This window comes from Myotis daubentonii, chromosome 15 (genome assembly GCF_963259705.1).
Source record: "Myotis daubentonii chromosome 15, mMyoDau2.1, whole genome shotgun sequence".
In the NCBI taxonomy this organism is placed as follows: domain Eukaryota; kingdom Metazoa; phylum Chordata; class Mammalia; order Chiroptera; family Vespertilionidae; genus Myotis; species Myotis daubentonii.
Genome location: NC_081854.1, coordinates 22,369,220 through 22,393,579, shown reverse-complemented (window position 1 = coordinate 22,393,579; position 24,360 = coordinate 22,369,220). Strand labels below are relative to the sequence as shown.

The 24,360-nt window shown below is 38.1% G+C and overlaps 1 protein-coding gene and 1 non-coding gene across 8 annotated transcripts in view; one reads left to right on the top strand and one right to left on the bottom strand.

Moving 5' to 3' along the window:
- Window positions 1–3,112: 3,112 nt before the first annotated feature.
- LOC132217693 (U11 spliceosomal RNA) lies at window positions 3,113–3,246 on the top strand. Its single transcript, XR_009448967.1, has one exon. It is a non-coding gene; the product is annotated as a U11 spliceosomal RNA (small nuclear RNA).
- Window positions 3,247–6,154: 2,908 nt separating this feature from the next.
- The window catches only part of LOC132216951 (zinc finger protein 420), an 88,224-nt gene continuing 70,018 nt past the window's right edge, over window positions 6,155–24,360 (bottom strand). For all 7 annotated transcript variants that reach the window (XM_059666706.1, XM_059666705.1, XM_059666707.1 and 4 more), the window contains one exon: window positions 6,155–9,274. In XM_059666706.1, coding sequence (XP_059522689.1) covers window positions 7,359–9,274 — 1,916 coding nt within the window. In that variant the 3' untranslated portion in view covers window positions 6,155–7,358. The remainder of the gene's footprint in view (window positions 9,275–24,360) is intronic.

The window sequence follows — 24,360 nt, the reverse complement described above, 5'->3', positions numbered from 1 at the left end:
GCCATGATGCTTTTTATTTGTTCTTTAATCTCTCTGGTAACCCAGTCATTGTTTAATAGCATGCTATTTAGCCTTCAGGTGTTTGATTTTTTTTTGGATTGTTTTTATTGTAGTTGATTTCCAGTTTTATGCCTTTGTGATCTGAGAAGATCCTTGATGTGATTTCAATCTTCTTGAATTTGAAGAGACTGTGCCTGTGACCCAATATATGGTCTATCTTTAAAAATAACCCATGTGCTCTTGAGAAGAATGTATATTCTGTGGCTTTGGGGTGAAATGTTCTGAAGATGTCAATTAATTCCATCTGATCTACTGAGTCATTTAGGATTGATTTTTTTTTTTGATTTTTGGTTTAGAGGATTTGTCCAAGGTGATAGTGGGGGTATTAATGTCCCCTATTATGACTGTATTGCTATCAATTTCTCCCTTGATATCCTCCATAAGATGTTTTATGTATTTGGGTGCTTCTGTATTGGGTGTGTATATGTTTCCCAGAGTTATTCTTTCTTGTTGGATTGCTCCCTTTAGTATTATGAACTGGCCTTCCTTATCTCTTGTCATGTCCTTCACTTTGAGATCTAATTTGTCAGATATAAGTATTGCTACCCAGCTTTTTTTCATTTCCATTTGTCTGAAAAAGCTTTTTCCATCCCTTCACCATCAGTCTGTGTCCTTTATTCTGATGTGGGTTTCCTGTAGACAGCAGATATATGGGCCATGTTTTCTTATCCACTTAGCTATCCTGTTTTTTCATTGGGGCATTGAATCCATTTACATTTAAAGTTATTATTGATAGGTACTTGTTTGTCGCCATTTTTATTTTTTGCCCCTGTGTTCCTCCTTCGCTTCCTATTTCTTCTTTTTATAGCAGACCCTTTAGCATTTCTTGCATTGCTGGTTTGGTGGTGGTAAACTCTCTTCGTCTTTTTTTGTCTCCTGATTTGACCCTCAATTTTGATTGATAGCTTTGCTAGGTATGGTATTCTTGGGATCCAGACCCTTCCTTTGCATGACTTTGTACATTTCATTCCATCCTTTTTTTTAATATATTTTATTGATTTTTTACAGAGGAAGGGAGAGAGATAAAGAGTTAGAAACATCGATAAGAGAGAAACATCGATCAGATGCCTCCTGCACACCCCCCACTGGGGATGTGCCCACAACCCAGGCACATGCCCTTGACCAGAATCGAACCGGGGACCCTTCTGTCCGCAGGCCGACACTCTATCCACTGAGCCAAACTGGTTTCGGCCCATTCTTTTCTTACCTGATGTGTTTCTGTTGAGAAATCAGTCGCTAGTCTGATGGGGGATCCTTTGTAGATAACTTTCTGTCTCTCCCTCTGGCCAGTTTTAAAATTCTTACTTTGTCGTTGGTGTTTGCCAATTTAGTTATAATGTGCCTTGGCGTTGGTCTTTTGGGGTTCATTTTGTTTAAGACTGTGAGCTTCTTGGATTTGTGTGAGTTTTTCTTCCCTATATCTGGGAAGTTTTCTGTCATTATTTCTTCAAACATGTTTTCTATTCCTTGCTCAGTTTCCTCTCCTTCTGGCACCCCTATTATGTGGATGTTGTTTTGTTTTGTGTTGTCCCAAAAATTCCCTTAGTCTCGCCTTCTGTTTTTTAAGTTTTTTTTTCTAGATGCTACTCTGCTTGGGTGTTTTTTCCTACCTTGTCTTCTAGTTCACTGATGTGGTCCTCTGTTTCTTCTAGTCTATTGTTGATGCTTTCTATTGAGTTCTTTATAGCAGTGATGTCATTTTTCATTTCTTCTTGGTTCTCCGTCATTTCCTGTTGGTTTTTACCTATATTGTTGAATTTGTCTTCCATTCTTTTCAGCGACTTTATGACCATTTCTCTGAATTCTTTCTCTGACATATTGATTGCCTCCCTTTCGTTTACTTCCTTTTCTGGTGATGCCTCCTTTTCTTTCATATGCGGGCTGTTTCTTTGCCCCCCTCCTCATGAGGTCTCTTCTCTTAGTGTCTGGTTATGTATCTTTCTCTCTCTCCTGCATTGATTTAAAGGCACAAAATACAACACAACAAGGCACAACGCACAAGGCACTGAATACAAATGTATTCATGATACTAATTACTCCAAATAAAGATCACCACCAGAAAAAAAGAGAATTAGGGGATAAGAAAAAAAGGAGTACAAAATGATACTGACAAAAGCAAAAAAAAAAAAAAAAGCCAAAACCGGTTTGGCTCAGTGGATAGAGCGTCGGCCTGCAGACTGAGGGGTCCCGCGTTCGATTCCGGTCAGGCGCATGTACCTGGGTTGCGGGCATATCCCCAGTAGGAGATGTGCAGGAGGCAGCTGATCGATGTTTCTCTCTCATCGATGTTTCTAGCTCTCTATCTCTCTCCCTTCCTCTCTGTAAAAAATCAATAAAATATATTTTTTTAAAAAAGCAAAAAAAAAAATGAGAGAAAAGAAAAAGAATAAAAAAGAAGGGGGGGGAAACTATTTATATGGGGAGAAAACTCCAATAGAACAACCACTTATCCCAAAAAATGCAATCAACACCCAGAGATTAATGCAAACTACAAACAACTAATATCAAGCAAGGAGAAGGAAAATAGAAGCAAAAAATAAATAAAAACAACACAAAAAAGAGAAACAATCTCACAAACAGGCACAAAAAAATCTAATCAATAATAAAGCAAACAACAATAGGACAGAGAGAAAGCAAGGCAAAACAAAACAAAACCTAGAATAAAACAAAACAAGAAAACAATAACAAAAATAAAAAGGGAAGGGAGAAAAAAGAAAAATTGCATAGTGAAGAAAGAGAAGACAGAGGTATGTATGGACTTAGAACAGGGGATCGGAAATTAGATGTATAAGTAGGATGAATTTTTAATGGAGTGAAAAGAAGGAATAGGGAAAATCTAAAGCAGGAATAGGGTAAGAGAAACAGGACAACAAAATGGGATAAGTGAGTAAGAGAGTGTTGGATAAAGGTAAAGTTGAGATAGAGTAAAACAATGCTAATGGAAAAATAAAAATAGAATGTAGAACACTAATCCCAAAATATTATAAAGAGAAAAGAAAATGACACTTTAAAAAAAGGTAAAATAGTAGTGGTAATACTGATTAAAAATAAAAATATAGGCTTCTGTCATGCGTGGCACACATAGAGCAGCCTGATTGCTCTATGTGTGGAATCGACATCAAGAGATTTCAGAAGCATAATTTTTTGGTACTTGGGCACCTGGTGATCATTGGTCCTGGTTCCTGTAAAATAAATAAATGAATAAATAAATAAAAATATAATAATTAAAAAGGTAAAATCAAGTGAGGAAAAAAATAGTTTCTTAAGTAAAAGATGAAAAAATAAAAATGTGCAGTAGTGAAGGTCATTCACTTCCTCTACTGTTCTGTTTGGCCCACTTGTTTCCTGTAAATTGTCAGAGAATATTGAAGTTCCCTGCGTTCAACTGCTCCTCTGTGTTGTAAGCCACAGTCCTGATTTTCAAGCAGGCAGTATTTCTTTGTGTCTTGGACTCCTTTATTTGTGTTTATACAAGAGTCAATTTGTGATTTAACCCCTGGGTGGCAGTGTTTCTGGATTGACCTCCGGGGCTATAATCCCCTCTAGCCAGTATTTAGATTTTGTTTTCCCTGTCGCACTTAATACTGACTTGGGAGAATGGATTGCCCCAGAGCTGGTTCTCTGATCGTTACTCCCTGCTCTGATCCCCAGGTTCCACGCAAACAACTTTCCCCTGCAGTCTCTTAGAGTGTCCCCAATTGGGTGATCCTATGTACTGGGGTTTGTAATCAAAAGCAACGATTTAAAGAGAAAAAAAAAGAGCCAGAGTAAGTGTGTGAACTTGCAACTTTTACCCTCTGGAACTGCACACAACTCTGTGAATGTTTCTGTGCAGTCTTTTTTCCCCTGGCACTAAGCAGCTGGCACACTGGTAAAATTTCAGGGTGCCTTTTTGCGCCCAGTCCAGCTATGGATTGATTTTTACAGTTCTTCCAGGATCCCTGTGGATCTCCTTCCACATTCACGGATCACGTTAGCCCCAATGGCCACAGATTTTGTGGGGCACAGACTTCCCCCGAACCTCTAGATCCCATTCGCACATTTGTCTCTCCTGCCTGGATTGCAGATCTCACCTTTCCCTAGGTGAAATCTGACCTTTCCATGAGAAGGTGCAGAGCTCATCCAACTCTGCGTATTCATGCTGCTTGAGTGTTCCTGGGTTCACAGCTAGCCCCTGGGTGTTGTGGTTGTAGAGTCCCATGATGTATAGGCTTCTGATAACAGATACTCTCCCCCTTCAAGATGGCGTGGTCTCCGCAGCAGAGTTGGTCGCTTCAGGAGAGATTTCAGCAGCAGTGGAGGCTGCCTGGTCAGGGGAGCCCAGTCGGGCAGTCCCCAACAGTCCCTTGGAATACAGCTGTCCCTCACCCACAAATAAACACTCCCCATATGTCCACACACTCTCCTTTTGTTCTCTCACTCACACACTATCTTGCAGTCTGCCTTCCTGTCAGCAGCCATCCTCTCCCTTTGACTCACTTTCATTTGGCTTCTGTGGTACAACTATTATTGTCTTTCCATCTCACTGATCCTGTTTTGATTGTCTTTTATCCTTGAATTCTCAAGGTGGATCAGTCCTTTATGTTCTTTTCTCTCGCCACACTCAGGTCCTTAATGATCTTGTCCTGCTTCATGATTTTAAATAACTATAGGTAATAATTAATATAATCTCTAGAATAGTACAAATTAGAACATCCAAGTGCTCACTCAATATTGTTATTTTGTGTCAAAAAGACATGCCAAACTCAGTATGTCCAACAAATGTACTTCCAATCTTCCCCCACAAACCTGATGGAACTGTACCTTTCCCCATCTCAGCTGATGAGAACATCTTTCCAGTTACTTGAGCCCTAAACTTTTGGGTCAGTACCCTAGACTTTTTTCTTTTACATCTGACATCTAACCCTCAAACAAATTTTGCTTGCTCCATCATATTTACCATATATCTAGACTCCAACCACTTCTCACCATTGTTGCTACTCTGGTCTGAGCTACTATCATCATTTATCTGAATTAATGCCATAACCTCTACTCATAGCCACTTAGACTTTTAAAATTTTAAACACAATAGCAATATGTCAGATCATGTCCTCTGCTCAAAATACAAAATAACTTACAAGGTATAGTCATTATCTCTCTTACCTCCTTTATCAATCATCCATCAGCACAAACCTTTACAATATCTCCACTGGTGTTCCTCAAACACACCAGCAATGTAAGGGCCTTTGCTCTTTTTCCTCTGCCTGGAATTCCCTTCCCTTAGATAATGATTTACTCCTTCACCTCTACAAATCTTGACTCAAATATTTCCTTCTCCATGGTCTACCCTGATCATTCTATTTCATATAGCAGCCTAAACTGTCATATCCCCCTCCACTCCTTTTGAAAATTTCCCCCTATAACACGTATGTTCTAACATACTCTACAATGTATTATTCTATCTTCTCCTTCTAGAATTGTTCATTGATATACACCAAATACCTAAAAGAGTAGCTGAAATATTAAGTACTTAATAAATAAAAACATTGGGAAAGCATTTTAAATTCTTTTTTTCTTTTGCTAACAGATTCACTGCATTTACAAGGATTAGCAATGGTCTCATTTCTTGTTTAGCTGCTACTTTAAATCATTGTAAGTTGCTTCAGTTAAAGCGTTTGGCATTTTGAATCCCACAAGGATCAAAGTTCTAAAATTTACCATCAACCTGGATTGAGCACCTACATCTCTCAACAAATCAATATTGTTTTCAATCTCTGAAAGCACCCTCGGTATCTAACTCTCCACTAAATTTCTTTCACAGGGCATTACCAAATTCAGAAAGAAGCATCCAGTACCCACATTCTGAATCACTCCTATTATTTTTCCTAACATCATAGTCTTAATTGGCACAAAATATGCCTTGTGAGATAAAGTGGGAGTCTGACCAAATGTCTTGTGTATAAAAACAATCGTCAGTTTTCTAGTCTGAGATAGGTAGATCCTCATTCTCCATGGCCTTAAAGCAGTGCCACATTTGAGATTTCCTTACCCACAGGACTCCACATCCAGATATAAAATTTTATATCCTTAATAATTTTGTCAACAAGAAAATAACAATAGTATCAATAAGTAAGTTTATTTTCATTTCTATATAAAGAAATACAGGAAGACCAAAGTTGTTGTGGCTGTTGTATAAAATCAGCAGAGGTGTATATTTTGTTTTTCTGCTCCACCATCCTTAATACCCATTCTCAAAGTTCCCATAAAACTGTCAGTGCTACAGATTAAATGTCCACATTGTAGACAGAGGGAAAATAGAGGAAAAAGGGTTAAATGTCCTAATCATACAAAATATCATTTCCAGTTTAATCAGCAAGGAAATCTTACATAGGTTTTCAATCAAGAATTCAGTTACTAAAAAAGGGAAATGGATACTGGGCAGAAAAACAGCAGTCTCTGACATAGACTCATTTTTTCATTGCAAAACAGTCTGTAATGTCAGTTTTTATTTTCATGTTAATCAAAATCTGTAAACCCAAGTTTTTAAAAAGTTCCTAGTAGAAAGATTTATTATGGTTATCCATTTCTAAATAATATTCTTGAATTGTGGTCAGAAAGAGAAAATATGAGTTTTTGGACTTTGTTACAATTCACTTAAAACCTCGTCAACAATCCACTCACTAAACCTACAGTGGTTTTTTAAAATATACAGTATGAATTTCCTCTTGTAGCATATTGGATCAAATCTAAATAAAAGCTTCCTCACATTTATTATAGCATACAGTGTTCCCCATTCAAATAATTGGGGTTAAATGGAATATTTTTCAATATTCATTATACTCATAAGTGTCCTCCTCTCATGCAAATTATCTAACACTATAATAACAGCTAATATTTGTGCTATGCTATGTCCAAGGCACTGCTCTAAAAGCTTTACATGTAACAACTCACATAATACTTTCAAGAATGTGATAAGGAAGGTATTAAGTTTTCTTACAAATGACTAAACTAAAGGTTATCATAACAAATGTCACAAAGGGAAGCAACTGACAGAGTCAAGATAATGCTTAAAAAGACATGCTATGGCTGAAGGCCTTCTAATATTTATTACATTACTATTGATTAAAATTCACTAAAGTTTAATCAGTTTCTAGTAATAAACTTTTCTATATGGATTACATTATCACTCTTCCCCAAATAAATTCACTGATGCAGAGTTTTATGAGAAAGTGTACTCCCATATTCACATTTTAAGAATTCTTTGATTATAATGGATTAATGATCACAGAAATCTCTTTATTAATCACAAAGTTTCAAATTCATATATAAACTTGTGAGCTATGAGTCAAGTCTATTCCACATTCCTTATATTTAAAAGATTTCTCACTGATATGAATTCTCTGATGTTGAGTTAGTTGTGAACCACGAGTAAAGGACTTCCCACATTCCTTACATTGATATGGTTTCTCACCAGTATGAATTCTCTGATGTCGAGAAAGGTGTGAGCTCTGAGTAAAGGCTTTTCCACATTCTTTGCATTCATAGGGCTTCTCACCAGTATGGATTCTTTGATGTAAAGTAAGTTGAGAACCATGACTAAAGGCTTTCCCACATTCCTTGCATTCATAGGGTTTTTCTCCAGTGTGAATTCGCTGATGTTGAGTAAGTTGTGAACCACGAATAAAGGCCTTCCCACATTCCTTACACTGATAAGGTTTCTCACCTGTATGAATTCTCTGATGCTGTATAAGTAGTAAGCCACGAGCAAAGGCCTTTCCACAGTCATTACATACATATGGCTTCTCACCAGTATGAAGTCTCTGATGTTGAGAAAGATGTGAACTCTGAGTAAAGGCCATTCTACATTCTTTACATTCATAAGGTTTCTCACCAGTATGAATTCTCTGATGTTGAGTAAGCTGTGAACCACGAATAAAAGACTTTCCACATTCCTTACATTCATAGGGTTTCTCACCAGTGTGAATTCTCTCATGTTGAGTAAGTTCTGAGCCACGACTAAAGGTCTTTCCACATTCTTTGCATTCATAGGGTTTCTCACCAGTATGAATCCTCTGATGCCGAGTAAGTAGTGAGCCTCTATTAAAGGCTTTTCCACATTCATTACATTGATAGGGTTTCTCACCAGTATGAATTCTCTGATGTTGAGTAAGTTGTGAACCATGATTAAAGGTCTTTCCACATTCCTTACATTCATAGGGCTTCTCATTGGTATGAATTCTCTGGTGTTGAGTAAGTTGTGAACCACGGATAAAGGCCTTCCCACACTGTTCACATTTATAGGGTTTTTCGCCAGTATGAATCCTCTGATGTTGCATAAGTAATGAACCACGAATAAAGGCCTTCCCACATTCTTTACATCCATATGGCTTTTCCCCATTATGAATTTTCTGATGTTGAGAAAGCTGTGAGCCACAAATAAAAGCTTTCCCACATTCCTTACATTCATAGGGTTTTTCACCAGTATGGATTCTCTTATGTAGAATAAGTTGTGAGAGCTGAGTAAAAACCTTTCTACATTCTTTACATTCATAGAGTTTCTCGCCAGTATGAAGTCTCTGGTGCAGTGTAAGTTGTGAGTTCTGAGTAAAGGCCTTCCCACATTCTTTACATTCATAAGGTTTCTCTCCAGTATGGACTTTTTGATGTCGAGTTAGTTGTGAACTACGAATAAAAGCTTTCCCACATTGTTCACATTTATATGGTTTTTCACCAGTATGAATTCTGTAATGTAAAATCAGTTGTGAGCTCTGAGTAAAGGCCTTCCCACATTCCTTGCATGCATATGGTTTCTCACCACTATGAAGTCTATGATGAAGACTGAGCTGTGAATCACGACTAAAGGCCTTCCCACATTGCTTACATTGATAGGGTTTCTCACCAGTATGAATACTCTGATGTTGAGTTAGGTGTGAGGCCCGTCTAAAGGCCTTCCCACATTCCTTACATTTATAGGGCTTCTCAGAATTACATGTGGGATATTGAGATAAGTAAGTATGCTGATTGAAAATAGACATTTTTTCATATATAATCATTCCTTGCCTGAAAAATTCCTTCTGATTTTCCAATGTGCCTCTGACTTCCAAATAATCTCTAGGAATAGACTTCTTAATATCATAGACTTGAAGCCTGTCATTCATTTCCCATTGAAATAATTCTGTTTCATAAGTATCTTCTTTTGGAGGTAAGTAATTATTGGCATATCTTGATGACAAATCTGAAGGATTAAAAAAATAATAATAATTTTGGTTGTCGTTTTAGAAGTAAAATTTCCATAGTAAAAAGGACTACATAGTAAAATATATAGGGAAATTATACCCATAAGAAATAACTGGCTTAGATACATGTGTTTTTGAAATATTGCTTACTATGACCTATAGTAGTGATGGCGAACCTATGAGGTGACATGCTAACTCATTTTGGGTGACACGCATCGACAGAGACAAAAAATTGCATAATTCAAATATATGTCTCTCGTAATGGCCAGCGTTGGGCATCACTCGAGTAATATTATTACTCACATTACTCATGATCAGTAATGCAATTCTAAAACCGGATGTAAACATGTACATCGGTGTTGCGTAGCAAAGATACATAGTGAAAACATCCAAGGTACATTGTTCCAATATAGACATTAATATAAAAAGGTTAAGAATTGCAATATAAAGAGATTAATCTTTACTCATGACATTTTATTTTTACTCGAGTGACAAAATGCCCAATTCTGGAAATGGCCTCGTTATTGTCAACATATGCCTCAGGTAAGCTTCCCGTGCGTTCGCATGCATTCGGCAAACGGAGCACTTGATCACCATGTTCGTTAGGAGGCAGGAGTGGGAGGGTTAGAAGAAAAAGAAATACAGTGCAACAGTGCTCAGCGAGACATTCTGCATGTCGGATAATTGATTACAGCACCATATATTTGTTGGTTATACATACTATCTTTGAATTGTTTTGCACCAGGAGTCAGTGCAACAACACTGCAAAAAGTTAATAGATAAGAAACCTATCAACCTTTTATAAAAAACGCCGTGATTTATATTTATTCATTTTTGCAGCCTTGTCATGGAGAATAAAAAATAAATAAAAAAGCAAGATTGAATGATAAAGGAAGTGGAAGTAGCAGTAGCCTACCCTTTCAAGACATATGGACCTAGATGTAAGGGATTGTCGACAAAAACAACAGATCATTGTGCATACTGTGTAATGAAATGGTAGTAAGCAGAACATGGAATTAAAGAGACATTTTGAAACTAATTATTGTCAGGTCTTGAAAAAAGTATCAATGAAAGGAAGGAATACATTTCTAGGCATCTACACCTCTATAAAAGTCAATCAAATTCCATCATTAAATTTGTAAGATGCTCTACAAATTTAACATTAGCAAGTTACTGTATTGCTCACTCCATAGTTCAGCATGGTAAAGCCTGCAGTGACAGAGAATTTATTAACGAAACATTTCTAAGATGTGCACCAGCTCTATTTCACAATATGAAAAATAAAGATGATATTAATAAAAGAATTTGAGTTACCACTCAGTAGAAATACTATCAAAGACAGGATAATAGATCTTAACAAAAACGTAAAACATTAATTAAAAAAAGAAATAAATTGTAAATATTTTTCAATTTCTCTTGATGAAACTACTGATGTCACATCAAATGCTTGGTTGGCCATTATTGCTAGATATTCTGATGGCCTCACAATGAGAGAAGAGTTGATAAAGTTAGAATCAGTGCCAATAAGTACATCAGGAAACGAAATATGTAAGGTTGTTATAAAAACATTCAGTGACCTAAACATTGATATCTCTAAAATTGTGTCAGTCACGACAGATGGGGCACCAAATATGGTGGGAAAAATGTAGGATTCCTGAAATTCTTTTTGGAAGCTATTAGACATCCACTTGTACCTTTTCATTGCATTATCCATCAGGAGGTGTTGTGTGCCAAATCGGGATTCTCAGAATTGAATGATTTAATATCAGTTGTAACAAAAATTGCGAATTTTATAGCTTCTCGACCCCTTCACAAGCGAGAATTTTCTGCACTTTTACAGGAAGTTGATTCAACCTACAGTGGACTACTGATGTTCAATAATGTGAGATGGCTGAGTCGAGGTAAAGTACTTGAGCAATTTGTGGAGTGCTTTGAAGAAATTATGGTATTTATTGAGAAAAAGGATCTGGCAAACTTTCCTCAGATCAATGATCGTAAGTGGGTCAGCAATTTGATGTTTTTTACAGATCTCTTTGTTCATATGAATGAACTGAACTTAAAATTACAAAGTATTGACGTTATGTTTGGATACATCAAATCTTTTGAAAGTAAACTTAAAATTTTCAAGCGAGATATTGAAACTAAAACTTATAAGTATTTTCCTGGGATAAAAAAGTATTTCGAGAAGGCCACTACAACGAGTGTAATGGAGTCCATACTTATGTACCAGAATATAGTAAACTCATTATCTGAACAGTTCAGTGAAAGATTCAACCAATTTAGAAGCCTAGAACAGACCGTTAAGATAATTAAGTATCCAGATGTATTTATTTATAGTACTTTGGAATTAAAGGATTTCCAATAGATGCAAATTGACGATTTAGAGATGTAACTTGCAGATTTTCAAGGTAGCAATTGGTCTCATGTGTTTGTTGACTTAAGGTTGAAACTTGAAAATCTGAAACAAAATCTTTTGAATAATGAAGAGTGCAACTACGAACAAGAAATTTCGAGTGCTTGCAACAGAGTACCTGACACTTTTAGCGACATAAAAAATCTAGCGATGGCTTTGCTAACAATTTTTTCATCAACACATTTTTCTGAGACTTTGTTCTCAGCATTAAGTAATATTAAAACGAACAAAAGAAACCTGCTAACAGATGAAGTTAGTGGCACTTGCTTGGCCTTGAAGTGCACCAAGTATGAAACTGCAATCAAAGAATTAGCAGACAAACTTCAGCACAAAAAAAGTCACTAATTTCTAGTTTTCGTACCATTTGATTATCATTTTTTATTATTTTTTCCTAAATGTACATTGTTTTCCTGTTTTTGTTCATTTTATACATATTTTTCATTGATTTTTCTTTGTTAAATGGCATTTAAATATATAAAATAAATATCAAAAATATAAATCTTTTTTTTACTATGGTTGCAAATATCAAAAAAAATTATGAATATTTCTCTATGTGACACAGCACCAGAGTTAAGTTAGGGTTTTTCAAAATTTTGACACACCAAGCTCAAAAGGTTTGCCATCACTGATCTAAATAATACACAGTCACAAATGCAAACAGACAGCCAAAATGAGGAGACAGAGAAACAACCCCAAATGAAAGAACTAGAGAATTCTCTAGAAGAAGAGATAAATGAAGCAGAGATAAGAAATTTATTTGAAAAAGAGTTCAGAGTAATGATGATAAAAATGCTCAATAGCATGAAAAAAAGATACAGTAACCCTGCAAAAAGAACAGCCGGAGATAAAGAATGATATAACACACACAAAAATAATATATTGGAAGGAATTCACAGCAGATTAGGGGAAGCTGAGGATTGAATCAGTGAATTAAAAGGCAGAGTTGAAAATATCACTCAATCAGAGAACCAAAAAGAAAAAACAATTAAAAAACATCAGGAAAACTTAAGGGAGCTGTGATACAATGTGAAATGTAACAATATTAGAATAGCAGGTGTGCCAGAAGAGGCAGAAAGGGAGACAGGGATAGAGAACGTGTTTGAAGAAAAAATGGCAGAAAACTTCCCTAACCAAGTAAAGGAAAAAGTCACACAAGTTAAGAAAGCACAGAGAACCGCAAGCAAGAAGAACCCAAACAGGCCCATACCCTTACACATCATAATTGAAATGCCAAAAATTAAAGAGAAAGAGAGAATCTTAAAGGTCGCAACAGAAAAAACAAACTATTACCTACAAAGGAGTTCCCATAAATCTGACACTTGATTTCCCTTCAGAAGCTCTACAGGCCAAAACAGAATGGCATGAAGTACTTAAGGTAATGGAAAGCAAGGATCTGAGAGCACAATTACTATATCCAGCAAGGCTATCATTCAAAATAGACAAACAAATAAAGACTTTCCCAGACAAAAAAAAAAAAGACTAAAGAAATACATCACCACCAGGCCAGCATTACAAGAAATGCTAAAGGGACTGTTGTAATGAGAAGAGGAAACAGAGAGAGAAACATAGCCATATAGAATTTAAAAGGCAATAAATAAGTACCTATCAATAATAACATCAAATACAAATGGATTAAATGCTCCAGTCAAAATACATAGAGTAGATGAATGTATACAAAAACATGACCCAACTATATGCTGTCTACAAGAGGCCCACCACAGAACAAGAGACTCACACAGAAAGAAAGTGAAGGTATGGGAAAAAAAATTTTTTCATGCAAATGGAAAGAAAAAAAAGCTGGAGTAGCAATACCTATATCTGACAATATATACCTCAAAGTGAAGGCCATCACAAGAGACAACAAAAGTCACTACATAATACTAAAGAGATTGATCCAACAAGCAACTATAACCCTGATAAACATATATGCACCCAATGTAGGAGCACCCAAATGCATTAAAAAAAAACCCTCTATGGTTGCAACCATAGTAAAAAAAAGATATTAGGGGAGAGACCGACAGCAATACAATCACAGTAGGGGACTTTTTTATCCCATTGACATCACTGGATAAATCCTATAGACAAAAAAATCAGCAAAGAAACGGCAATCCTAAACAACTCCCTAGATCAGATGGAATTAATTGACATCTTCAGAACATTTCACCCCAAAGATACAGAATATACATTCTTCTCAAATGTACATGGGACATTTTTAAAGATAAGCCAAATATTGGGATACAGGCAAAGTCTCTCCAAATTCAAGAAGACTAAAATCATATCAAGCATCTTCTCAGATCACAATGGCATAATATTAGAAATAAACTACAATAAAAACATTCAAAAAATTCAAACACTTGGAGGCTAAATAGCATGTTATTAAACAATGACTGGGTTACCAAAGAGATCAAAGAAGATATTAAAAACATCCTGGAAACAAATGACAATGAAAACACAACAATCCAAAATCTATGGGATGCAGTGAAAGCAGTAGTGAGGGAATTTCATAGCATTATAGGCATACCTCAAAAAACAAACAAAAAACTGGTAATAAATTATCTAACTCTACAACTTAAAGAATTAGAAAGAGAACAACAAGAAAGGCACAGAGTGAGCAGAAAGAAGGAGATAATAAAAATAAGAGTGGAAAAAGTAAAATAGAGACAAAAAACAAAAACAAAACAAAAAAATATATAAAAGATCAATGAAACCAAGAGCTAGTTCTCTGCAAGGATAGATAAGATTAATGAACCTCTAGCCAGGCTCACCAAGAAGCAAAGAGAGAGGAACAAAATAACAAAATCAAAAATGAAAGAGGCAAAATAACAACAGACCCCACAGAAATAAAGGATTGTAAACAGATACTATGAAGAACTCTATTCCAACAAACTGGCCAATCTAGAAGAAATGGACATATTCCTAGAAAAATACAACCTTCCAAAACTCAATCAGAATTTAAAAAAATGAAAAGGCTGATAACTATAGAGAAAATATAAGCAGTACTCAAAAAAATTTCCAGCAAACAAAAGTCCTGGGCCAGAAGGCTTCACAGGGGAGTGTTACCAAACATTCAAAGAAGAACTAAAACCTTCTCCTGAGATTATTCCAGAAAATTCAAGGTTAAGGAACACTTCTAAGCTCTTTCTATGAATAAAGAGAATTACAGGCCAATGTTTCTGATGAATGTAGATGCTAAAATCCTCAAGAAAATTCTAGCAATTCAGATCCAGAATTATATTAGAAGGATCATACACCATCCCCAAGTGGGATTTATTTCGGAGATGCAATAATGGTACAATATCTGCAAATCAATCAAACTGATACATCATCTAAACAAATTGAGAGATAAAAATCACAGATTCATTTCAATTGATGCAGAAAAAAGCATTTGACAAAATCCAACACCCTTTCTTGATAAAAAACAAACAAACAAACAAAAAAACTCTAAGCCAAGTGGGAATAGAGAGATCATATCTCAACAAAATAAAAGCCTTATATGACAAACATACAGCCAACATCATACTCAATGGGCAAAAACTATAAACCATTTCCCCTAAGAACAGGAACAAGAGAAACTAAGATGGTGGCATAGATAAACACCGGGAAATTGCTGCCTCCCACAACAATTGAAAAATACGTCAAAAACACAAAACGGACATCATCCAGAACTACAGGAAGGATGGCTGAGTGTAAATTCTACAACTAGAAGGAAAGAAAAGCACACTGAGAGCCAGAGGAGCTGCGGAAGTAAAGTGCAGAGGTACGGGGGCTTGTGGCGCGCGGAAAGGGTCTGGCACCTGAGGACGCGGCTGTCTTTTTTAATCCGGAGGGAGTCACAAGCTCCCGACGGCTCTGAACTCTGGTTCTGGGAAGTCTCTGGGGACCCAGGACACATACGTGGAGAAACTGGACTGTCTGGCAGCGGGCGAACTTGAGGGCGGCTTTCCCTCAGAGGTGCTTGCAGCCATTACCGGGACACTGAGACTCATGACTCCTTAGGGCAGGGCGGAAAATCCGCCATAGCTGCTTGCTCCGCCCTTTGATTCCTTGAGACCCCGCCCCACCCAGGCTGCAGCAGAGGCTTTTGCATATGAATGCCCCGGCCCTTTGCAACCTGTAATTACCTAACTGCAGCCTGGCCAGACAGACCCAGAACTTCCAAGAGAAGGCCCAAGGCCCCACAGCGGCTTGCATTGCTTCACAGCTGAGCCTCATAAGGGTCAAAAAAGGAAGGGGAATCTGCAGTTCTTTTCATAGTTCCTGCTGTGTAACCTCAGGAAGAGGCTAAATTAGCACCTCCTTAGATCCAAGAGCCACTGTACCCAGTGGTCAGAGGGGGACCATCCAGATCACAACTCCTCAGATCCATAAGGGACACACTCAGGGTGCAGTCTCAGTGAGCACCAAAGCCCCACTGAAGCAAGTCTTGCCCCAGAAGGGTGTCTCCAGCACAGAAGTTCTCCCACTGCAGACACAGCTGATTCTCACTGCCAATTGGCCTGGAGGTCAATTCCTCCCAGTGATCCTACAACAACCAAGGCATAGCTACAACAAGACTGTGCACAAAGCCCACAAGGGGGTGCACCAAGAGTGTCCACCTCAGGTAACTGGGGAGGCTGAGCCACTGGGCCCTACAGGACACCTAGCACACAAAGCCACTCTATCAACACAGGGAAGCAGCCAAAATGCGGAGACAAAGAAACAGGTCACAAATGGCAGAAATGGAAGAAAGCAAACGATTGGATATAGAGTTCAAGGCCACGTTTATAAGGTTTTTCAAGAACTTCATGAAAACCGCCAATAAATTTAATGAGTCCCTCAATACGTATAGTGAGACCATGGAGGACATGAAAAAGGACCAACTAGAAAGTAAGCATACACTGACTGAAATAAAGAATAATTTACACAGATCCAACAGCAGACAAGAGGATCCCAAGAATCAAGTCAAAGATTTGAAATACAAAGAAACAAAAAATACCCAACTGAAAAAGAAAAAAGAAAAGAGATTCCAAAAATATGAAGATAGTGTAAGGAGCCTCTGGGACAACTTCAAGCGTACCAACATCAGAATTATAGGGGTACCAGAAGAAGAGAGAGGGCAAGATATTGAAAACCTATTTGAAGAAATAATGACAGAAAACTTCCCCTACCTGGTGAAAGAAATAGACTTACAACTCCAGGAAGCACAGAGAACCCCAAACAAAAGGAATCCAAAGAGGACCACACCAAGACACATCATCATTAAAATGCCAAGAGCAAAAGACAAAGAGAGAATCTTAAAAGCAGCAAGAGAAAGACAGTCAGTTACCTACAGGGGGAAGTACCCATACGACTGTCAGCTGATTTCTCAACAGAAACCATGCAGGCCAGAAGAGAATGGCAAGAAATATTCAAAGTGATGAATAGCATGAACCTGCAACCAAGATTACTTTATCCAGCAAAGCTATCATTCAGAATAGAAGGTCAGATAAAGAGCTTCACGGATAAGAAAAAGCTAAAGGAGTTCATCACCACCAAACCAGCATTATATGAAATGCTGAAAGGTATTCTTTAAGAAGAGGAAGAAGAAAAAGGAACTCTTACCATTTGCCACAGCATGGATGGAACTGGAGAGCGGATAAATACCACATGATCTCACTCATTTGTGGAATATAATGAACAACATAAACTGATGAACAAGGACTGATCCAGAAATGGAGAGGCATTGATTGGACTGTAGGGCTTTGGAGGGAGGGGAGGGGAGGGTGGGGAAAAGGGGGAAAGATCAACCAAAGGATTTACATGCAAGCATATAGGCCTAACCAATGGACACGGACAACAGGGGGGGGGGGGGCTTGAGGGCATGAGCAGGGGGGGGGGGTAGAGGGTAACGTGGGGACAAGGACACATATCTAATATCTTAATCAATAAAAAATATATTTAAAAAAAAAAAAGAACAGGAACAAGACAGGGATGCCCACTCTCACCATTCCTGTTCAACACAGTACTGGTAGTGCTAGCTATAGTGATCAGACAAGAAGAAGAAATAAATGGCAACCAAATTGGAAAACAAATGAAACTGTTATTATCCACAGATGATATGGTATTTTACTTAGAAAACCCTAAGGACTCCATCAAAAAAAGTTCTAGACCTAATAAATGAATTCGGCAATGTAGCAGAATACAAAATTAACCCAAGATATCTACGGCTTTTTTAATACACCAATAATGAATTCATAGAAAGAGAAATTAAGAAAACAATCCCATTTACCATTGCAACAAAAAAGTCAGATACCTCGGAATAAACTTTACCAAACAGGTAAAGGACCTGTACTTAGAAAATTACAGGACGTTGAAAAAAGAGATAGAGGAAGACATAAACAGATGGAAGAATATACTGTGTTCATGAATTGGTAGAACAACAACATTAAAATGTCCATACTACCCAAACTAATCTATAGATTCAATGCAATCCCCATTAAAATACCAATAGCATATTTCAAAGTCCTAGAAGAAATTCTCCAAAAATTCATATAGAATTAAAAAAGACCCCCAATACCTGCAGCAATCTTGACAAAGAAGAACAAAGTTGGAGAAATCACAATACCAGATATCAAGCTACATTACAAAGCCACTATTTTCAAAACTGCCTGGTACTGGCACCTGTACAAACATATAGATCAATAGAACAGAACCCAGAACCCAGAAACAGTCTCAAGCCATTATGCTCAATTAATATTTGACAAAGGAGGCAAGAGCATACAATGGAGTCAAGACAGTCTCTTCAATAAATGGTGCTAGGAAACTTGGGCAGATAAGTGCAAAAAAAAATGAAACTAGACCACCAACTTACACCATACACAAAAATAAACTCAAAATGAATAAAGGACTTAAACGTGAGATGGAAAACAATAAAAACCTTGGAAGAATCCGTAGGCAGCAAAATAGCAGACATATGTTATAGCAATATCTTTACCGATACAGATCCTAGGACAATGGAAACTAAAGAGAAAATAAATGAATGGGACTACATCAAAATAAAAAGTTTCTACACAACCAAAGAAACCATCAACAAAACAAGAAAGCACACTGCATGAGAGAACATATTTGCCAATTTTATCTCTAATAAGGATTTAATCTCCAAAATTTATAGGGAAGTCATACAACTTAACAAAAGGAAGATAATCTAATCAAAAAATGGGCAAAGAACCTAAATAGACACTTTTCAAAAGAGGACATACAGAAGGCCAAGAGACATATAAAAACTTGCTCAAAGTCACTAATCATCTGAGAGATGAAAATCAAAATGACAATGGGTTACCATCTCACACCTGTCAGAATGGCTATCATCAACAAATCAACAAACAACAAGTGCTGGCAAGGATGTGAAGAGAAAGGAACCCTCTTGCACTGCTGATGGGAATGCAGACTGATGCAACCACTGTGGAAATCAGTATGGAATTTCCTCAAAAAATTAAAAATAGAACTCCCATTTGACCCAGTAATCCGTCTTCTAGGAATATATCCCAAGGAACACCAATCAGAAAGGATATATGCACCACTATGTTCATAGCACATAATTTACAATAACTAAGATTTGGAAACAGCCTAAGTGCCCATCAACAGATGAGTGGATTAAAAAACTGTGGTACATCTACACAATGGAATGCTATGCTGCTGTAAAAAAGATGGAATTCTTTCCATTTTCAACAGCTTGGATGGAATTGGAGAGCATTATGCTAAGTTAAATAACCCAGTCAGAGAAAGATAAATATCACATGATCTCACTCATTTGTGGAATATAATGAACAACATAAACTGATTAACAAAAATAGAACCAGAGACCTAAAAGCATCGAACAGATTGTCCGTCCAACCTATGTGGGAAGGTGGGGGGTGGGGAGGGGAGTCGTTTAAGAGGTCAGCCAAACAACATGTATGCATGTATATGAGCATAACCAATGGACACAGACCGTAGCGGGGTGACGGCGTGGGCTGGTGGGTGGGAGCAGCCGGGGAGAGGTCAATGGGGGAAAAAGAGACCCATGTAATATTTGAAACACTAAAGAATTTAAATTAAATTAAAAATAAATAAATAAAACAAAAGAATAAACTCAAAATTGATAAGAGACTTAAATGTAAGTCATGAAACCATAAAAATCCTAGAAGAAAATATAGGCAGCAAAATCTCAGACATCTTGCGTAGCACTATGTTTACAAATACATCTCCTGAGGCAAAGGAAACTAAGGAGAAAGTAAACAAATGGGACTATATCAAAATAAAAATCTTCTGCACAGCAAAAGAAACCATCAATAAAACAAAACGGAAGCCCACAGTATGGGAGGACATATTTGGCAATGATACATCTGATAAACATTTAATATCCAAAATATATAAGGAACTCTACAACTTAACAAAAGGAAGACAAACAATCCAATTAAAAAATAGACAAAGGACCTAAACAGACACTTCTCCAAAGTGGACATACAGGTGGCCAAGAGACATATGAAAAAATGCTCAAGTCACTGATCATCAGAGAGATGCAAATTAAAATGACAATGAGGTATCACCTCACACCTGTCAGAATGGCTACCATAAACAAATCAACAAATGACAAGTGCTGGTGTGGATGTGGAGAAAAGAGGATGTTAGTACACTGCTGGTGGGAATGCAGATTGGTGCCAGCATTATGAAAAGAGAATGGAGTTTCCTCAAAAAATTAAATACGGATCTGCCATTTGACCCAGTGATCACACTTCTAGGCATATATCCTAAGTAACCCAAAGCACCAATCACAAATAATATATGTATCCTATGTTCATAGCAGCACAATTTACAATAGCTAAGATCTGGAAACAACCCAAGTGCCCATCAGTAAATTGGTGGATAAAAAAGCTGTGGTACATTTATACCATGGAATACTATACAGCAGTAAAAAAGAAGAATCTCTTACCCTTTGAGTCAGCATGGAGGCACCTGGAGAGTATCATGCTAAGTGAAATAAGTCAGTCAGAGAAAGACAAGTATCACATGATCACACTCATATGTGAAATCTAAGTAACAAAATAAACTAATGAACAGAGTGGATCCAGAGACAAGGAAGCATGGAACAGAGTGTGGAATCTTCGAGGGAAGGTGGGGGAGGGAGGGTGGGTAGGAGGTAATCAACCAAAGACCTTGTATGCATATACTAGTATGCATAACCCATAGACACAGACTATAGGGTGCTAAAGAGCAGGGGGGCGGGCTGGAGGGTGTCAATGGGGAAAAAAAGGGGACCTTTCAACAATAAAAATTTATTTAAAAAAAAAGAAAGAAAAAAAGATAAACATCATGCTCCTAGGAAGGAGGTTTTAAAAAAAGAAAAAAGGTTGTTCTTTTTCGGAAAACTCTCTCAAGCTGGGAAAGTTATTTCTGGTGCTGAACAATCCGGGCAGCATGCGAAATAGGATGATACAGGCAAAATGAAGTTGTATTCTTTCTCTTATTTTGCAATTATTCTCAGTGATCAGAGATATTGGGAGTGGGGAGTGAGGAGAAAGGACCAGAGAAGACACAGAGTAAAGGTGATGACAAGGCAGTGACAGTGACCCAGGCAAAGCTGAGGCACTGGAAGGAGAGGAAGGCCTCACCCACCTTTTCTACAAGCTATGGGCACCCCTAACACAAATCTCTTGAAACCATCCTAACTGGGAACAGATACCCTGCAGAGCCCCAGTTCCATGGGGGGGATAGAAAGGTGCCCAGAACAGATACGTTAAAAGGGCAAACCCCAAGCAGACAAAGCCTCTATTGGGATCCACACTGCAGGTCTTCAGCCAGGCTGCCCCGGGACAGGCACAGACAGAAAATCACATTGGCCTGGACCAGAAAACTGACCAGGAGACCCAGGACCCACACACCAAAGGACCAGATACAACAGCATCAAAATAAAATCCAGCACGCTCCACAAATAGCAGACCCAAAGGTTTTGTTTTTTTTTGGTTGGTTGGTTTTATGTTTTTGTGTGTGTTTTGTTTTTTGTCTTTTGTTTGTTTATTTTTGTTTGGTTTGGATTTTCGGTCTCTTCTATCTTTTTTCCCATATTCTCCAATTGTCATCTATTTTAGTCTCTTTTTTTTTTTTTTCCTTTCTCCACTCCCACTCCCTAGGACAAGCCCTACCACCCCAGTGTCTGTGTCCCTTGGTTTTGCTAATATGCATGCATACAAGTTCTTTGGTTGATCTCTAAACCCCTCCCCTGCCTTCTCTCTGAGGTTGGATGGTCTGTTCAGTGTTACCTTGTCTCTGGATCTATTTTTGTTCATCAGTTTATGTTGTTCATTATATCCCACATATGAGTGAGATCATGTGATATTTATGTTTCTCTGACTGGCTTATTTCTCTTTGTTTTTATGCCTGCTTTCAGTCATATTTACACAGGCATCAATTTCTGAGATGGGCTCTAGGTGGTGATGTTTTTGTATTAGTTTCAAGGACAAAATATCCCCTCTACTCAGTCCCTGAGGGTTCTCTGGGGGTATTCAGAATCCTTGTTTCCTCTGCCGAGCTCAAGGATGGGTGCAGCTGTGCTGCTAGGAGGAATCTGGTCTTCAGAAGAAAAAATGTCTGTTCAGGGTTGGAGGGACTGGTTGTCCCAGAGCTAGCTTCCTGGTCACCTCTCCCTATTTTGCTCCCCAGCTTTCACAAAACCACCTTCTGCACTGCAGTCTTGGTGAGTGTTTGTAATTGAAATCCTATGCACTGGGTTTACCTAGTAGAAGCAAGGAAAATATAAAGAAAGAGCAACTGCGCCGCTGTGATCTCTCTCACCCTGGCACTGCGTGGCTGGTGCAGAACTTCAGGCTGCCTTTCTGGGCACAGCCTCCCATGGCTATGGCTTAAGACAGTGATGGCGAACCTTTTGAGCTCGGCGTGTCAGCATTTTGAAAAACCCTAACTTAACTCTGGTGCCGTGCCACATATAGAAATTTTTGATATTTGCAACCATAGTAAAACAAAGATTTATACTTTTGATATTTATTTTATATATTTAAATGCCATTTAACAAAGAAAAATCAACCCCAAAAAAATGAGTTCGCGTGTCACCTCTGACATGCATGTCATAGGTTCGCCATCACTGGATTAAGATCTAGAGTCCTCAATTGCCAGCTGCCCTGTGGACCACCTTACAAAGTTGAGTATGACACGTGTCCCCAAGGGATGCAGACTTGGTGCAGTGCAGTTTCCTTCTGACCCTCTAGTCCCGATTGTGAAAGTTTCTCCCTAGCCCAGTTCCCCAATCGTACTGTTCTCCAGGCATCCTGCATACTTTACGGCCATGGATTGTCTCACCAGCTGTGTTTAATTCACCAATTCCAGGTGGATGTTATTCAATGCAGCTGTTTCTTCTATCTGCTCCATGAGAAGGCGCAGGACACATCCACCTATTTGGCCACCATTTTGTCTCCCCTGGACAAACTTTTTAGGAGCCGTGGCCAGGGAGGCTGGAGTCTCGGTGTTTGTGGGTTTGCAGCCTAGGCAGCAAGTCCCTGGTGGTGTGGCTGTAGTGTCCCGGGTGGTGTCTGAGGGCTCCCTGAGTGGAGGTGAGGCTGGGCTCCCAGTCACAGCTGCTCTCCCCTTCAAGCTGGCATGGTCTCTGCAGCAAAGTCAGCTGCCCCAGGAGAGATTGCAGTGGTAGTAAAGGCTGCCTGGCTAGCAGAGCCTGGTCCACCAGCCCCCAAAAGTCCTGTGGAATATACTGTCCCTCACTCAAACACACACACACATACATGCCCCACACGTCCACACACTCCCCTTTCACTCCCTCACTCATTCACACTCTCGCCCTCTCTGCCATCCTGTCAGCCACCATCTTGGATCTTCTTAATTCTTATTTTTAATTAACTTTTTTATTCTTTTGTTTTCCTATTCTATTTTATTTGGCATTTTTACTTTTTAAAATTATTATTTATTCATTATTTTCAACTTTTTTTTTTTAATTGCCCTATTTCTGGTCTCTTCCTTCTTTGCCTTCATATTCTCTTTTCTATTTAATTTTGTTGCAGGTGTTTCCCACTCTCTTCTAATTCTAGTATTATGCCTTTTCGTATTCTCTCTTTTTTAATGTCTGAGGGTTTTTTTAGTTGTTTTTTAGTCTTATTATTGAAGATAGTGTTCTAATTAGTGTTTGTGTGGTTTTTTAAATTTTTGTTTGTTTTCTTTTTTTCTTCGTGTTCTTTTAGGTTTGGTCTGGTTCTGTCTTGTTCTGTTCTGTCAGCACCTATATAACAACTGGCATGATGTGGTCGGGGCTGAGACACACAGTCAACAAGACTGAGGGCTGAGCCTAACCACAAATGGAACAACAGCAACCAAGACCCAAACTCAACAGGAGAACTCACATAACCCACAAAAGAGTCACTCCTAGAGCACAGCTCAGAAGATCAAGGAAACTACACTCCTGGTGCCCACAAGAAGCCCACTGCACCAAGAATAGGAGGCACAGAAGTCTTCTTCAACACACAAACACAAAGAAATAGAAAAATGTGGAAACAAAGAAACAGGCCCCAAATGAAAGAGCAGGAGGAATCTCCAGAAAAAGAGCTAAATGAAATGGATAAAAGCAATTTATCAGATATACTAGTGGAGTTCAGAGTAATGGTTATAAGGATGCTCAGCTTAGTGAAAATTATAAGCAATATAATGAAAACTATA